At 50.6% G+C, this 18,462-nt stretch overlaps 1 protein-coding gene across 2 annotated transcripts in view; it reads right to left on the bottom strand.

The window, feature by feature from the left end:
• Camsap1 (calmodulin regulated spectrin associated protein 1) overlaps positions 1-9,945 on the bottom strand; it is a 59,235-nt gene extending 49,290 nt beyond the window's left edge. For both annotated transcript variants that reach the window (XM_076845108.2, XM_076845106.2), the window contains exon 1: positions 9,577-9,945. In XM_076845108.2, coding sequence (XP_076701223.2) covers positions 9,577-9,733 — 157 coding nt within the window. In that variant the 5' untranslated portion in view covers positions 9,734-9,945. The remainder of the gene's footprint in view (positions 1-9,576) is intronic.
• Between the last annotated feature and the right edge of the window lie 8,517 nt (positions 9,946-18,462).

The raw sequence follows: 18,462 nt of genomic DNA, 5'->3' as shown, positions 1-18,462 counted from the left end.
TGTTCAATCCCCAGCACCAAAAAAAAAGAAAGAGTTACAGTGCCCCCCCCCCCCCCGGCCCCATCCTCAGGGACATAGTCCCAGAACCCCAGGGGAGATATGATATGGTGGTAGTACCAAACCCTATATATACTGTTTTTTCCTATAAAAATAGACCTACGATAAAGGTTTTTTTGTTGTTGTTGTTTTATTTTGGCACTGGGAATTGAACTCAGGGGCACTTGACCACTGAGCCACATCCCCACCCCTATTTTGTATTTTATTTAGAGGCAGGGTCTCACCAAGTTGCTTAGTGCCTCACCATTGCTAAGGCTGGTTTTGAACTTTCGATCCTCCTGTCTCAGCCTCCCAAGCCACTGGGATTACAGGTGTGCATCACTGCACCCGGCTGATACCAAGTTTATAAATTAAGCACCATAAGAAGTTAACAACAGTAGCTAATAATAAAATAAAACAATTATGCTGGGTATGGTAGCACATGCCTGTAATCCCAGTGGCTCAGGAGACTGAGGCAGGAGGATCACAAGTTCAAGGGCAGCCTCAGCAACTTAGTGAGGCCCTAAACAATTTAGCAAAACTCTGTCTCAAAAATTAAAAAAGGGTTGGGGATGTGGTTCAATGGGTAAGCACCTCTGGGTTCAATCTCTGGCACAAATAATAATAATAATAATAAATAAATAAATAAATAAATAAATAAATAAATAAATAAACAAAAATCATAACTACCATAACGAAACTGCCATCATTGTTATTCTTGCTCTTGGAAGCCATTATCATGTACAATGAGGGTCAAATATAAGCACTGCAACACCATGATCTAATGACCTAGACAACTACTAAGTGACTAAGGGGAGGGTAGTGTATACAGTGTGGACACACTGAACAAAGGATGACTCATGTTCCAGGCAGGACATGAAAGATTTCATCATGTTACTCAAAATGGCAATTTTAAACTTAGGAATTATTTATTTCGAAATTTTTCATTTAATATCAGAGCACAGTTTACCATGGGTAACTGAAACTGTGCAAAGCAAATGCACAGATAAGTAGGGACCACTGAACACGGCTATGAGATAAAGTAGAAAGAAAACTACTAAAGACATAGAGGTCATTACACAATGGTAAGAAAGATCAACCCACAAGTAAGAACAAGAATACCCTCTGCCAGCAACTGACAGAAATACTAGACATAAAATCTGCAAGGTTATAAATATGAACACAACCAACATGGCATCCCATTAAAGAGCTCTCCACCCAACAACCACAGAATACTCATTTTTTCCCCAAATGCCAATGGATCGTTTGCCAAAACAGAACACATTCTGGAACAAACACTAACAAGTTTAAAATAATGGAAATCAGTTTGTTATCTTACTGTAAAAGTGAAATCACACTAGAAATAAAAGCAAGAAGACAGGAAAATCTCTATGATCCCGTGGAAATTATACTAACAAATGATTCCTAAGTGTTACGGTCTGAATGTCTGTGCCCTGGTGGTTATGATGGTAGGAAGAGGTGGGGCCCTCCGGAGGTGATTAGGTGATGAGCCCTGCCTCATGAATGGGGTGCACATCCTGCAGAGAGAAGAAGGAACCTGTCTTCCCTCTGCCAGGTGAAGACACAGAGAAGGCACCATCTATGAACAGGAAATGGGCCAGGCACAGAGTCTGCTGATGCCTGATCTTGGATTTCCCAGCCCCCAGAAATGTGAACAATAAATTTCTGTCATGTACAAATTACCCTGAGGTATTTTGTAACAGCAGCCCAAAATGGACTAAGACAATGGGCCAAAGAGGAAGCATCAAAGGAAAAAAAATTTAAAGACAGATAGTATCAAATGAAATTGAAAATATAACCTATCAATATATGTGGGATACAGTGAAGGTGGTAATGCTGACAGTAACTGCTTACATCAGAAAAAGGTCCTGCTCTCAAATCAATATCTAACTCCTAGCAGGGTGTGGTGGCACATGCTATAATTACAGCAACTTGGGAGACAGAGACAGGAGGACTGCAAGTTCAAGTCCAGCCTCAGCAAATTAGCAATGCCCTGTCTCAAAATAAAAATTAATAAAATTTAAAAAGGGCAGAGTAGAGCATCCCTGGCTAAATCCCTCATACAAAAACCCACACTAAGCCCTAAGCCTGAAGAAACCAAGTGAAATAGACCAAGGAAGCAGAAGAGAGGCAGGTATGGCATAAAAGGGCCAGAGAAGAGGCCAGAGGGAGGGAAGCCTCCACACCTGGGTCATTCTAAGATCAGCATGCTGGTTATAATAGTTCACAAGTTTTGCAAGAAGTTACCCCTAGGGAATCAGGTAAGGGCACCCAGGATCTCTGCAGTGTTTCTTACAACCATCAATATACAATAATAACCAATCAATATACAATAATCTCAAAATAAAACTGGCCATGATTTTAAAAGGTATTTCATAGAAAAGATATTCGAAAGGCCTAAAATCCACATTTTAAAATGCCAGTCTTGGGGAAAATGCACAGCAAAGGCACAGACAGCACAATCCACCCACCTGGACAACGACAGGGAAGGACTGACAAGCGCCAATGGGAAGGGAGCTCACTGAGCCCCAGCACCCTGCTAATGGGAAGCACCAACGCCACCACTCTATAAACAGCAGGCCCTTTCCTATGACTTCACACACACACTCATCTCCTGAGCGAGAATGCCATGTCTACCTGTGCAAGACAAATGAAGACACCTGTCCACAAAAATGAAGGTTCACATCCACTTTACTCATCAGAGCCCTAAACTGGAAACCATCCATGTAACCATTATAGGTGAATGGAGAGGTCAATGTGGGCAGGACACAGATGGAAGCCTACTAGGGCTCGCTTGCTCAAATCTCAAATATCCTGCACCCAGCGAAGGAATAGCAGGTCCTCACTGTGTGCGTGGATGGCAGGAAACTCCAGAAAGACAGGTCTGATGTACTGCAAAAGGAAGCAGGTCAGGGAAGCCCTGGGGGACTCTTGGGGAACCTCAGGCAGAGAAAGAAATGCTTTCTCTCAATTGTGGCAGGGGTCAGAGCAGTGTGCCTTCCTTTAAACCCATCTAACTGTATTCTCAAAAATGTGCATCTTAAGGCTGGATGTAGCTCAGTGGTAGAGCACTCACCTAGCATGTGTGAGGCACTGGGTTAGATCCTTAGCACCCATATAAAAATAGATAGATAAAGGTACAAAAATGTGTATCTTAGTGCATGTAAATTACAACTCTATAAAAGTGGTCTTCTCAAAGGTACAAAATAAATCTGCATCTTATACCTACAGTGGGCAGTAGCCACGGTACCCTAGCAAAGACTAAACAGTGAGACATCTGTTCCCTCCTCAGAAACTTCCACGGCTCCACTTCACACACAGGAAGGCCCAGCCGCAGACTCATCAATTGATCAATCAGCCACTGGAGCCATTCCAAAGTCTGGCCCAGATCTTATCCAGTCTAATTGTGCGCTCCAACTGCCACTAGCCTTTCCCTTAGTAAAACACCACAGCCACCGCCATTCCCCTTCCCTGCCTCTGCCCTGGTTCTTACCCACCGGGCCACTCACTGGGTTCCACTTTCTTTAAGGAACACTGCAGATGCCCTCCAGGGAGGTCTTCTCACTCTTCATATACACTCCCAGTGGATCTGCCCCTCACTAGACAGAGAACCACCAGAACTTTCCTTATAAGTCTTTGCATACATGGCTAGCCCAGCATTACCTGAGGCCTGAGAAGCACAGCGGGACCCAAGGTCACAGCACACGCTCCTCATTTGAACAGACCCAAGTCTAATTTTGACTGGTCAAGTCTGCAGTACCCAGGGAATAATCAAGCACACTAGCTTAATGGTCTGACTGGTGATGGTTCAAGGTTAACCACTGTTTTCAACCTCCTGATGGTACAAATCAGCATGCATTCAGAAGAAATTGCACTTTGAACTCTGAATTCTGATCTCTTTGGGGGCTTAGCAAAATGTCAAATCATTTTCCCTCATGATTCGGGACCACAAGGACCAGAAATCACTACTCCAGTGTGCTGTGCTGCAGACTATGACAATCAGGAGGTTAGGTGTATTAAATGTGTTTCTGACATGGTGATATTTTTGATTTATGATGGGCTTCATGTGGACCAAAACCACCATAGGTAAGAAGCACATGAAAAAGAGGCCTAGCATGCTCTAGGCCTTACATTCCATCCCCAGCATCATTTAAAAAAGAGGGCCAGACGGGCTGGGGATGTGGATCAAGCAGTAGCGCGCTCGCCTGGCATGTGTGCAGCCCGGGTTCGATCCTCAGCACCACATACAAACAAAGATGTTGTGTCCGCCAAATACTAAAAAAAATAAAATAAATATTAAAATTCTCTCTCTCTCTCACTCTTTCTTTAAAAAAAAAAAAAAAAAAAAAAAAGAGGGCCAGGGCTCGGGTTGTGCAGCAGTAGCAGAGCACTTGCCTGGCATGGTGAGGCAGTGGGTTTGATCCTCAGCACCAAATACAAATTAAAATAAAGGTTAAGCTCTTAAAAAAAAAAAAAAAAAAAAAGGCCAGGTGGGAGCTCAGAAATAAAAACTCAAACATCATCTTTCTGTATAGGTCAAGAGAAGCCATAAGAGTAGAAAACTCCATGACACAAAGACTCTAACTAGTACTGGGGGTATACCTAGGTGGTATAGTGCTTGCTAACATGCAAGGAAGGCCCTGGGTTCCACCTCCAGCACCAAAAATAAATAAAATGAAATGGAAGGGAAGGGAAGTGGGAAGGAAGGAAGGAACGAATGAATGAATGAACCAAGAGCAAGCCTGTAACCATTCCCGCCAAGGGTATGATGGTCCCCATGTTCAGCCAACACTGCCGACCCAGCGGCCCTAACTCAACCTCCTGCAAAACCGTCACAATCCAGTCTCCTGGACTCTGCTTTCATAGTGTCTCCTGGCTCAATCCACCCCCCTAATTCACTGTGGCTTTTTCAGCCTCAGAGACTCAGTTCCCAGATGGTCCACCTGTCCATGGCCTCCTCCCACTCTGACCTGCTAAAAACAACTTCCCAGGCACACATCAAACAATCCCCAGGCAGCCTGAATGTCATAAACAACCTGGCCCCAGACTGTTTCCAACCAATCGCCTACTCTTTCAATCCACCAGTTTTGTGGACTTGTCTGCCTCAACAAGATTAATCCACTCAGTGCCCCCAAAACACTCTGCCACTGCAAGGGTACAACCAGATACCCTCCCCTGTATCCCTGGGGGCTACCCAAGTCTTCTCCATTCTTCAAAGCCTGTTGTCCCGGCACCCTCCCACCCCATGCACCTGGAGGCTCCTCTTTTGCAGCCCCCAGTCTCATCATGCAGTCATCTTCTAACCCCTGCATTATTCCTGTTTCCCCTGTGTCTGTCCATATTTTGTGGGGACTTTAATCAACAAAGCAGGAAATAAAAATCCCCCTCTGTATTTCCTATAATAAAAAACAATGCACAGGGTGGCCATTCATTTGTCATTGGTTATGACTTGATACTGGCTCCATTCTGGCCACCCTAACAGTGAAAATGATAGCAATCCATGCTTTTCCACAGTGCAGCTAGGTGATGGGGAAGGGCCCTGGCACACAGCACTACCAGGCCACAAGAACAGTCTATGGCAGAAGGCCATGAGCAATAAGAACTAAGGGCCAGCCCTTCAGAGACATCTGCCCAAAGCTTATACCCTGAAGCACCATGAGGCCAGCCCTCTGGAGAGTCACTTGAGCTTAAAGAGTTAGAACTGACCAAACTCAAAGATGGATTTACATTCTCGGGCTAATATTTCACTTAGGCATCAGGCTAGGAAAGAGACCATGTACAAACTGACTTATCTTTGAAAATATGAATCCACCCGCTTCTGGCCACCAAGACAGAACTACAAAACACATCTTCCCCTTCCCCCATTCAAGAAGCACCTGAGCACCCAGCAAGGTGGACACAGAGCTCCAGGCAAGACCAGGACTCCAGCCATGCACAGCTGCACACATAACCAGACAGGCAGTTCTCAGATGCCACTCAGAGGACCAGCCGCTGGCCCTGCAGCCTCAGTTCCACCTAACAGCGCTCATTTAAACCCAGCCCAGAAGTACTCAACTCCTTTCCAAGAACAACAAAGGCTATTTAAAAACACAATCTAAAGTAATAAACCCATAACCTAAACAAATAATCACCTGGAAGAATTTGGCAATATGCTTCTGAAACTGTCAGGAGAAGGCTGCTCCCAGGAAGACGCGCCCCAGTCCAGGGACGAAGCGAGAGAGATTCCACACCAGCTCTGGAGCTAGAAAGGGGCTCCCGGCACTGAGCTCCTTTTGACCAATATCACTACAGCAAAACAGCAAGCAACCCCCTGGAATTAATAACGAAGGGGTTCTGCCCCTAATTGCAACTATACAAACTAGGGTCAAAGTTACTCTTAATGCCTACAAGATGAAGCAGCCCGCAGCGGCTCCAGCACTCTCCACATACTTACGAGCTGGGCCCAGTTTCACAAGCCACAATCTCTCACTCCACACGTGCCTGTCAAATCAGCTGTTTAAATGACTCTAGCCAGAGTGGGAGAGCAAGAGGGAGGGAGCGGGGTGCAGCATTCCCCACCACAGGGACCCTGGGCAGGTAGCAGCCACTATCTAGCCCAGTGGGTGTTGGTAGGACAGAAGGCTGAGCTGCCGCCCAGTGCCAGGTGTCAGCAGCTCAGCTCCAGGGCAAAAGCACGTGGGTTTCCAAGGAGCTACACAGAAACCTTGCAATGACCGAGAGCCAGATCAGACACAGAACTGTCCTTGGGATAACAAGATCTGATGTCCCCCACTGTCCCTGAGAGTAGGGCACATGTGAAATGCACAGTGGACTGGAATTCCACAACCCCAGTCCAGCACTTGATTCTGTAAAGTAAATAGCATTTCGAGTCACTCTTTAAACTTGTTACTAACTTATTACGATTTTCACCCTAAATGTTACCAGACTTCTCTTCTCTTAGACTTTTTAAAGTGAAGAATTTTCAACATATCCAATAAGTTACTTCTAAAAAATATTAAAAGACTGTCAATGAAACATGAGAGTTACCAAAAAAAGAGGGAGGTGGATCTACAAATAAAAGCACAGGACAGGACAGCCCACGAGTCTTGGCTGTGGCACCAGAGCCAGATTAAGCTGGAGGAAATATTTCGGCATAATCCAATGCCTGAGGCCTGGCAGGGTGAGTACCAGGAGCCTGCCACTGACTATACAGATGGCAGCCGGGTGCCCAGGGACACAGAACCCCAGAGGCAAATCAAGAAGGTGGCCTTCACAACCAGCCCTAGAGTTTGGCATGCTTTCAATTCCTACACAAAAGGAAAGCTGGTTTGACTTCACAGCCTAAGAAACAACTGTATTACCTATAAAACACCTAAGCCACTTCTCCCTACAAGCCTGCCCACACTGACTAACCACTGAAGCGCCCAGACTGGAAGTGTCGCTTTCAGTGAAAAGCATGTAAGCTGCAGAGGTAGTGGAGGATAACAAAGATTCACCCCTGTATTAGGATCAAAGTTTGAGGGGAAACAATTTACACATCCTGTTAAAATCACCTCCCCAACCAGTTGATGGAAGACACAACCCCACACCAGCTATAGCAAAATGACACCCCAGCTGGGACCCCCTTGACTATAGCATACATAAAACCCCTTCAACTGAGCCACAGCGAGTTTCCTTGGTCATCTGAATTGGGACCTTTCAAATTTGTAAATTTAAAGAGAGTTCCCATTTTTTTTTTTTTTTAAGTATGTCTACTCCCCTTCAGAACAGAAAATTTCTCATTGAGCAAAAATGGATGGACTACGGATCTCCTAAAGCCAGAGTGATATGCACTGTTAGCTAAAGTCCTGTCTCCAACTGGCACAGCCATCCCAGCTCGATCCCAGGACAGAAAGTACCTGATCTTCAGTTACTACCAGTGTCTCTAGTCTACACATGCCCACCTCCCAATAATTCCAACTTACAGCCCAGTGTCAGGTTTTGATTCTCTCTCCAATGAGGTAGAATACCCAAGAGCAACCGGTACTGACAAGCTAAACCAACCAGATACAACCTTCAGAGACAACACTTACCTCTGGATAGCTAACAAGATCCAAGATGAATGCCAAGGCTGAACACAATAAAACAGACACTGGTCTTACCAACAAATTGAGAGCGCAAATGACGGAAGCCCCTTTTGTTAAATATTTGTGTCTAACAATTCATCAGCAGAGCCTAAGCAGGCACAACCTCAAAACCATAGAGGTGAACCTTGCACACAGGCCTGTAAGTCATGCCCAAGAACTGACCAGGTTTAACAACAAAACCTGGAACTGAGCAGCACCCATAATCGTCAGAGTGGCACATGGTGGACAAGCCTTGGTGAAATATTACACAACGTGGAAAAAAATTCAGTGAACTTGGATGAAGGAGGAACCTAAGCACACATCGTGGAATACAGATGCCTCAGAAGACATCACTGTGGAAGGCAGAGGAGGGGCCAGCCAGCAGGGGTGCCTGCAGCCACTGTGTGGATGGTGCCCAACACCCAGCGTCACTCCAGTGTCATTTTCTAAGGTGTTTCATGTACATTTTATCAATTTCACTTAAAGTCAGGTATGTGGCAGCATTTTTTCACCACCATACAGAACCTGAGAGAAATTCAACATAACCAGGGAATAATGATCGTAAAACTGAAAATTCTAAAAGAAAGGAAAGAATTATTTTCCAACTGCTACTTACACAGCACAAAAAGGAGTTTAAAATAAAGCTGTGGGCTGGCTCAGTGGGACAGTGCTTGCCTAACGTGTGAGGCACTGGGTTATAAGCACCGCATATAAATAAACAAAAAAAGGTTCATTGACACTAAACAATATTTTTAAAAAATAATAAAGCTGTATTTAATCTGAGACTCACAAAACGTGTTTGTGCTTATGACTAACCGCAGGCGGGCAGAGGCACAGGCCACTGTCACACCGAACGCCTGCTCAGCAAGTTCTCAAAACTGGTCAACTAACCCTTTTCTCCAAGGGCTACCTCTGCCCTTCAGTCTTGCTCTAGAATCAGTCATTTATCACCAGAATAAAAGCAATTAATTCGTGCTTCAAATCAAGAGGCTTACACCAGTGTTAACCCCTAACTTTGGATTGAAACAAAGCACCTAAGGTTAACAGAGGAAGCCAGGAATCAAGGCACTGCCGCACCACCTGGTCTGCAAAGTTCCCGGAGCAGGAACCAGACCGCCTTAATCCACTAAGCACCTTAGGCCACATCAAGAACTCCGTCGCAGGGTCACCCAGCTCCGCGACCAGAATTACCGGAGGGATCGCTAAAATCCACGCAATCCGTGCAAGGCCCAGCTGCGGGCCTAGGAGTCAGCGGCCCATGATCTGCAACCACCAAAACCGGTGGCGAACCGGTCGCCTGGGCGTCCAGGGAGTCCCTCTGCGGCGAGCCTCGCCGTAGGCGCTCTTGCCACCGCTCGGGACCGCGGCCAGCGGGCGGCCGGCGCCCCCAGCGCCAGGCACCCTCCGCCCGCGCCCCCCGCCGCCCGCCGCGCACCTAGCCCGTAGGCCTTGGCGCAGATCCACTGCAGGTTGGCGGCGATCTTGGCCCGCGCCGCGTCGTAGCGGTCCAGCGGCACCAGGTCAGCGCCGTCCGGCGGGGCCTCCATCCTCCGCCAGCCCTCGGCGGCGGGGCGGCCTCCCGCGTCCACCATCTGCAGACAAAGGCCGCGGCGGCCCGGCCGCAACAAAGGCGCCGCCGCCCTCCCGCGCCGGCCCGCCGGGCGCACGGCCCTCGCCTCACGGCCACCGCCGCCGCCGCCGCCCGAGCTGTTGTTGCATGATGCGGGCGCCGAGCCCAGGCCGAAGAGGCGCGGAGCGGGCCGGCGAGGATGCGGCGGGCGGGTGCGGGCCGGGGGCGGGCGCGGGCCGGGGGCGGCGGCGGCGCGTGCGCGGCCCCGGGAGGCGGCGGCTGAGGCGGCGGCCAACGAGCGGGAGCGAGCGCACCGCCGCTGTCTTGCGCAGGCGCACTGAAAGCCGCAGCAGCCCCGCCCCTTTCCGCAGGCGCAGAGCGCGCCGCCCGCGGCCCCGCTCCCGGCCTAACCCTGACACCCCCGGCGTCCGCAGGCGCAGTAGACAGCCCGAAAGCCTGCCCCCGTCCGCAAGGGGACAGGACGCGCCTGAGGCCCCGCCCCCGTCGTCAAGCACAAGGGAAATACCTGAAGCCCCGCCTCCAGCCCCGCCCCCAGCCGCTGTGGGAGCGCGTAAGCCCTCGCCCCCGTCCGCCAGCGCGTGGCTCGCGCCTGAAGCCCCGCCCTTCCACCCCCCCCAGGTACATTGCGTACGCCCGAGGCCCCGCCTACAGTCCCGCCCCCAGGCGCAATGGGAAGGCCCTAAGCCGGGTCATTCGTCCCCGCCCCCAGGTACAGTAGGATGGCCAGAGGCTCGGTCCCCTCCACCACCGCCGGCTCGGCTTCTCGCCGGACACCAACTCTCTTGGACAGCGCCTTCCACTGCCCATTCTCCGACGTAGCTGGGTGGGGACCCCAACAGTGCTTGAAGCTTGGGGAGACTTCGAGCCCCCCAACTGGACAATCCGGATGAGCCCACCCCCAGGTGGGCATCCCACGTAATCTCCAGGTCCAGAGGCGAAGACCGCGTGCTTCTCCCTCCCGAGCGGGCGGGGCTTCATTCTCAGCCAGGCAGGGTCTGGACGATCCGGGAGTCAGTATCCCTGTGAAATGAGTGCTGACCTCGAAGAAGAGCTAGCCCACGGGCACCAGCCCCAGGAGATCAGAAGACACGCAACGCCTTGGAGTGGCCACTTGGCCCCCTGCCTCCCTGGATCTGAGGTTCTTAACTTCTGTGGACTTGGTAGATCCCTCCTGTTATCAGAAAGAAGGTTGTACTGAAGTGGACCCCGTCTTTTAGATGCTGTCCAGACGACGTAGGGCTCAAGAGCTGAGAGTCCAGGCAGAAGAGGAGTGACCCGCAGTACACTGGGCGGTGATGGGCACTATGTCACATCAAGAGGTACATAGAACCCGTCCACCGAGGAAAGCCCTAGGAGGGGACATTTACTCCCAGTCAGCGGAGGAGGTGAGAAGTAGGGGGGACAGCAGATCCTACAGGGTCAGAACCTTGTCCTCCTCTAGGTGAGGTGGAGTGCCATTAAGGGATTTTGAGCAGAGGGAGGAAGGATTCTGAAGGGTGAAGCAGGCGTCACTGACAGTGGGACAAGAGGTGAGAAGGAAAGAGGTCAAGGAGGACCTGCGGTGCTTGCTCAAGTGTTAGTCTCCTATCATGAAGGAACTGGGAACCAATTGATTAGTTCATATTGTTTCTCAGTGGATTTCCCAGCATTTTCTGAACACAGAGCTTGTCTTCTGTGAAGGGAGCTTACCTCTTTTTCCCAACCGAGGGAGGAGGGTGCTTTATTTCTTCTTGCCTAAGAGCTGGCTTGAAAGAAGCTCCAGCTCAGGGTCAAGTGGGAGCATCAGAGCATATGTCCTTATCCCGTTCCTGATCTGGAGGAGGCATCCCACTTATCACTATGATGCTGGCTGTAGGTTTTTCATGGATGCCCTTTATCAGACAAAAGTTCCTCTCTATTCCCAGGTTTTTTTTTTTTTTTTTTTTTGAGTGTGTGTATGTGTGTGTGTGTTGCTGGGGATCAAACCCAGGGCCTTGTGCGAAGCAAGCACTCTACCAACTGAGCTATATCCCCAGCACCTCCAGGTTATGCTTTTATCATGAAACATGGTTGGATTTTCTCCAGAAAATCCAAAATGCTTTTTTTGCATCTATCTCCCCCCCACCATCCTGTTACTGTAGTGTATTTTATTGCTTGATTTTCAGTTATTGACCCTCCCTTGCATTCCTGGACAAACTCCCCTTGGTCACGACATAGATGCCTCTTGATATGTTCCTAGGTTTGGTTTAGTACTATTTTGTTGGGTTTTTTTTTTTTTTTTTTGCATCCATGTTCAAAATAATACTGGTTTATAAGTTCTTGTGAAGTCTTCATCTGGTCTTGGTATATCAGTTACTACTGACCTCATAAATCAGATTGAGAGTGTTCCTCATATATTTCTGGAAGAGTTCTTGAAGAACTGGCATTAATTCTTTGGTAGAATTCAACATCACAGCCATATGGAAATGGGGGTTAATGGGTAACTGATTATTATTCACTATAGGTCTGTTCAGATTGTTTCACCTTGAGTTAGTTTCAGTGGTTAAGTCTTTCTAGGAATGTGTCCATTTTATCTAGTTCCCAGGTTTTGGGCCTAAACAATTCTGATACCTGAGTAATCCTTAACTAAAATAGGAAAGGCCAGAGCAGGGAAGTGGGGCAGAATCAAGAGTTTTTAGCATGACTTTGGATTTGGGGATGCCCTAGCATCCCTGGAAAGCAATTCTGTGGGAGGGTGGGGACAGAGGAGGATAGAATCCCCAAAATGAATGTGCAACTTCCTTCTAGGAGTTTCACTGTGGAGGAGAGCAGAGAAGCTGAGCTGAACCAAGGGGAGGACAGGGTGCAGAGAGAGGGGTGTGTGTGCAAACTGGACATTCCAGATGCCCGTGGAAACCTGATGACAGAGGCGGAGAGTTGCTGGCACCATAAGACTAGACACGAAACTGGGAGGAGGCCCCTCTTTTTCATCCGGTAGCAGCGTGAGAGAAGGTACTGGGACAGGAGGATGGGCTGGGGCGGGAAGCCTGGCTGATTCTGCCCTAGTGGCCCCAAGACTGGCTTAAGGGCACAGCAGGGTACCATGGGTGGCAGGGGACAGGAGAAGGCCTGGGACAGTTAGTTGTCTGAGCTGCATAGATAGACTATGATGCCGTCATCATTCTTTGTCTTCCCAGGAGACATCTCATAGGTGGACATACCTGGAAGGGAGGCTGATGTGGCATGTGCCCTGAGACCACCAGAGAAGGACTGAATCACAGGGCTTGGCCAGGGCAGAACCCTCGAGGGATGTGGAGGGATATGCAGGGGTCAGTCATGACACTGGGCCACATGGGGCAGGGAGCAGATGGAGAACCTGGCAGCCCAGAGATCCCGTGGGCTTAAGGAACTGTAAAGAGTGGGAACAGAGGGCTCTGGGTCAGAGGAATCATCTGGGCTGCTAGAATTGCATGTTTCTACCTGTTCTGGTACTGGAAAGACAAGCGTTTTTTCTAGATGCCAGTTCTGGCTCATGTGTGCTTTAGGAGTTACCCTTTAGGAAGCTGTCAGCCAGGCCTCTGCACCTTGCTCAAGTTTGAATATAAGAGCAGCATTTATCTCTATCAATATCCAAAACAAACTTGCTGCTAGAACCCAGGACTGGTTTTGTTTATCTGCAGCAAAGGGGCAGTTTGCCAAAGGTGCCATGAGGACTCTGAGAGGATGCAAGGAAATGCCCCTGCCTGTAATCCCAAACATTTTCAGGATGGAACCAAAAGCATCAGCCCAGCAAGAGAGTGACGTCCCAGGCCACCAGTCTGCAACTCCAAGCAGGAGGAGCCCCTGCACCACGTCTCTCAAATATCCCAGCAGAGAGCATTCTCTCCAGCATAGGTGAGCTTGGCTGGCTCCCCTGACCTTCCCTTTCCTATAAAGTTCTGGTTCTAGGCTCCACCTTCCATCACATCAAATTTCAAGAGACCCAAATCCTGTTCCAGCCCCTCAGAAAAGAGAAGCACCTGGAGGAGGTCCAGCTTCCAAGCCTCTGCCAATATTCACACCCCTTGCCTCATGCTCTGGCCAGCTGCAGGCTGCCCTGGAGTTTCCTTATTTATAGGATCCTCTGGACACCCACTTGACCCAGGATCCCAAGCAAGCTCAGGGGAATTCTAGCCCAGGGCCAGGGCACAGGCCAGCACCTGCAGTGGAGATGCACCCTGTCCCCAGAGACACAGCTTTCAGGAGACGCTAATGTACCTCTGCATCAGCCTGGCAGCTGTCTTTCATTTGCAAAAGTAGAAGTGTCATCTTTGTATTTTTGGTTCTGATTTGAGAGGTATGTATTTTGGTCTTAACTGAAATCCAGCATCATGTGAGAGCGCCCTTCTGTGTACTTCACCTTCCTTATAACCAGGGCAGTCTGTTCCTCGAGGTAGACAGGGCTGCCTCCAAGGCCTGGTGTGGCCAGTGTTAGAGCCATCTGCCCAACTGGAAATGCCAGTTGGTTCCTTGTGGGTACAGAAAGGTCATGTAGGATGGTGATATGGGATGATTTTCACCCAAAAAACCCTTACCTGAAAGGCATGGGGGGTGGGGGACCTGGAGGAACAGGCACAACTTTGAATTCCTTTGGGCTTTTCATTAGTCAGTGATTCAGGAGAGGAGAGGAAAGGCCTTGACTCTCATTGGCATGTGGAGAGGCAGAGGGCTGGGACAGGATGCTGCTGCTCATGGGAGTGACCTGGAAAGGTTCCTCACACCCAGATGCTCCTGCGTGCAGAGAACTGGCCTGCAGACTGGCACTGTGACGGGAGTCACACCCTAGGTGGGCTGTGAAACGTGGGGACACATGCACCTGTGTGCTCATGCACATGTCAGTACTGGCTTCCTTTGCTTGGCTGTGGCCCTGAAGAGATCTCGGGCCACTCTTGGCATGTTTATGTGAGAAGTTGAATAAGGGAATCAAGAGAGGATGTGGGGAGGACCTACCACCTGGTACCAGCTGTGAGAGCTGACATGGCTGGTTCCCTCAGCTATAAGGGAGCCAGTTCCCCCACCAGAATGGAGACTCTCTCCACGTGGGGCTGGCAAACAGCAGCCTCCAGCAAGAGAGACTGGGCCACACCCTCCTTATTGCCCTCATTCTCCGTGAACCAGGAGTTGAAGCAGCTCCTACCAGACCTGCACCAGCTCACAGGAGGTTCAAGATGGCAAGGACCCCACAGCTTCTGTTAAAGAGCTGTCATCCCTCAGGCCGGGAATACAGCTCAGCTGGTAGAGCACTTGCCTCACATGCACAAGGCCTTGGGTTCAATCCCCAGCACCACAGAAAATAGAAAAAAGAGCTGTCATCCCACAACGAGCATGACACCATCCCCTATCCTTTCTGAAAAATAAATGACATGTGAGCCTGTGGGGGTGCCATCAGAGCAGAGGCTGTGCTGTGGGATGTGCAGGCCTAGCGATATGGCAGCCACCTCCCAGCCACCTCCGGAGGAATTGGGCAGCAGGAGCGCTAAACCCCTGAGCCTGTGGCAGGGCATAGGTGTGACTGGTGTCCCTACAGTGGACACTTAGCCATCAAACCCAGTGTGCCCCTCCAGATGGCCTGAGGCCAGGGCTCCTCTCAGTTCTGTGGCTGAGAAGGGTCAGCCCAGCTGCAGAATGTGGAAACAGGACAGGCGCTCCTGCAGCACTGAGGCCCCTCATGGGTGCAGTGTCAGCTGGGCATGCTTGCACCCTGCCCCCACGTAGCTGGGTGTTCTCTGGAGTCCTCTCCGCTCTCTCAGGATTCTGGCAGCACCCATGCTTTGGATCGAGACGGGAGCTTCCCCTGGGGGAGGCCCCATGGTCCCCTGAAGGTGGCTAATTAGGGCTCAGTTCCACCCAAACCGGCCAGAGTTGAGCAGCAGGGAGAAAAGGGTTCCCCTAGACTCACACACAGACCCCAAAACATGATCTCTCCCTAAACAATGCACACCAGAACCAGGAGGACCAGTAGGGAGGCAGCGCCCCCGTCTTGTTCCTGTGCTCTGTGCTAGGTGGAAGGTGTATGTTGGGCCCCGAGGACGCCCCCAGGATGGCACCCCAGAGGTACACCAGGCAGCACCATGTGCACGGCACTGTGTACAGTGCATGGCCATGGCAGTTTAAAGAGCATATACTTCCCAAATGCTCTGCATGGGTCCCAGGCCTCCCAGGCAGAGCTGAGGGGGCCAGGGAAGCTAAGACAGGCCAGTTGATGCCCCTGCCTTGGTCCCAGCTGCAAAAGGGCCTCACAGAGCCTTCAAGTGGATCCTGGAGGCCAGGTACACTGGCTCTGGTGCATAAGCTGAGCCCACAGGAGTGGGCAGCCACAGTTCGTGAAGACAGAGTCAGATGAAGTTCCTGTGGACAGAAGGACGGTGGTGACGCCTGCATGCCCATGTGAACACACTTCAGGATGAGGATGAGCCAAGCAGTGCTGCTCACCTGTGGTCCCAGCACTCAGCAGGCTGAGGCAGGAGGCTCAGAAATTTTATGACAGTTTTACCACAACTTTAAAAATGTATATGCTGAACTGAAAATTCAGGAAGAACTAAGGTGTTCTTGGCTTAGATGTGCAGAACCAGTTTTTAAATTTTCAAACTTTAACAAGTGACTCATCAGATCTCAGTTTGCCTAGGTGGACCTCAACTTAGTCCTCTTCCCAGAGCCTGTTTCCTGGTCCCAGGAGGGCATGTGGCATGCACCAGAGTGGACACGAAGCCCTCACAGCTACCTGGGGCACAGTCCTTGCTCAGTACATGGTGATCACTACAAAAGGTGGGCAACATGAGGCCACAGAGCCCAATTCATGCAGTCCAGCAGCCCCTCCCTGAGAAGAGCAGTTGGCAAGACCCCTGGGAGACCTGACTCCACCATGAAACACACCCTCAGCTCTTCACCTGAGGCTTCCTGTGCCCCAGGAGGAAACTGGCATCTTTGGTCTCTAGTGCTTACCATGGGGGTCATCGCATCCACCTACCCATATCCTACTGGGAAAAATCACCCTGGGACAGAGAGCAGCAGGTGGTTGTCAGCCTGCAGGCCTAGGATACTGTTTGGGACATGCTAGACAGAGCTGCACCTCGGGGACTGGGCCAGGGCAAGCCAGGCTCTGCAGAGCCACTGAAGCTGAGGCACCACATGCACGCAGCCACTTGGTAGAGCTCAGCCATAAAGAGGTACTCATCACAGAACCCAGAAAGAGCGGAGACACTGGTCCCAGCCAGGACGCTGCTCATGACTGGCCTCCAGAAGGCACACCTTCCCTAGCCTTGGCTTCCCTGGCCTTGGCCTCTCTGGCCTGCATCTCAGGATCTGGTCAGAGACTAGCCACCAGGGACAAGGAACGTGAATACTCCTGGCAAGCCAAGAGGAAAGTCAGTACCAGGGGTGGGGGCCTCTCAGCCAGAAGGGGCCTCTGGGGTCCAAACTAATCCTTCTAGGTGGCTGGGACCAGAGGCCCATGGGGGCTGAAGGGGCTCCTTCCCCGGCCCCAGAGAAGCTTCCACTCACCTCTGTCCTGAGCTGCACTTGCTCAGCCCCCCACACAGAGGTGGAACTTCCCTGTGGGTACCTCTCTCCAAGGTGGGCACCCCTCTCCCCTGCTGCATGCTGTGCCCAGATGTCTCACACTGGTCAACTCATCCAGCCCCACCTAAGCCTCTACCACCTGTGCCACCTGGGAGCACTGCCAGCCTGAAAACTGCTGGGTCACCCAGCCTGGCCATAAGGAAGCTGGCAAGAGGAACAGGCCAGTGGCCAGTGGCACTCTCCCTTGCAGCCAGCCCAGAACCCACAGCCCCAGACCGGCCTCCCTAGTCCACCTGCTGCAGGCCAGGCCTCCACAGCTCCTCTGCCAAGTGTCACCGAAGGACACACAGGGAGATGCCTCCTGCGCCCAGCTTTAGAGAGCTTTAGGATGGAGGAGACAGCAGTGCTGCCTCTTACTGAGACTGAATATACATGACACAAAATGTATGATGGTGACTTTTTTTTTTTTTTTTTTGGCACTGGGGATTGAACCCAGGGGCCCTCAACTACTGAGCCATATCTCCAGCCATTTTTATTTTTTTGAGACAAAGTTTCACTAAGTTGCTTAGGGCCTTGCTAAATTGCTGAGGCTGGACTTGAACTTGCAGTCCTTCTCTCAAGTCGCTGGGATTACAGGTGTGCACAATCACTCCCAGCTAGTATTGACTTTTCAAGTGTCCATTCACATTGACATACAGTCATCTCCACCATGCTCGTCAACTTCCATCCTCCCAAACAGAAACTCTGTTCCCCTCAACTGGCTGCCCAGCCCCTCCCCAGCCCCTGGTACCCCTCCCCTTCCATTTCCTGTGGCTTGATGACTCTGGGGACCTCACATAAGTGGATCCCATGGTAATGTGATGATGTCCTCGAGGCTCAGCCATCCTGCAGTAGGTGCTTGAGGCTGAGGGATCCATGTGGCTGGCCACACACTGCTTACCCATCATCCTCCCTGGTTATGTGGGCTGTGCCATAGAACTCTGAGCTACCGAACACTCCTGCTGTGACCACTGTATACAAATGTCCCTTTGCAACTCCACTTCCACATCTGGCTCTGGATCCTAGGCAAGCCCACAGTTAGTGCTCACATGCACTGCTACACTGACAACTGTGCCCAGAAAGTGTGCAGAGTAGGGACGGCCTACACTGCTCCCAAGGCCATCCCTTGCTCAGGAGTCCCAGCCAGAGAATGGTTTTACCCCATCTCTGGCCCAC

The sequence above is a fragment of the Callospermophilus lateralis genome, chromosome 2 (genome assembly GCF_048772815.1).
Source record: "Callospermophilus lateralis isolate mCalLat2 chromosome 2, mCalLat2.hap1, whole genome shotgun sequence".
Classification (NCBI taxonomy): domain Eukaryota; kingdom Metazoa; phylum Chordata; class Mammalia; order Rodentia; family Sciuridae; genus Callospermophilus; species Callospermophilus lateralis.
Note: the sequence above shows the minus strand (reverse complement) of the source record. Positions and strands in the feature narration are given on the sequence as shown.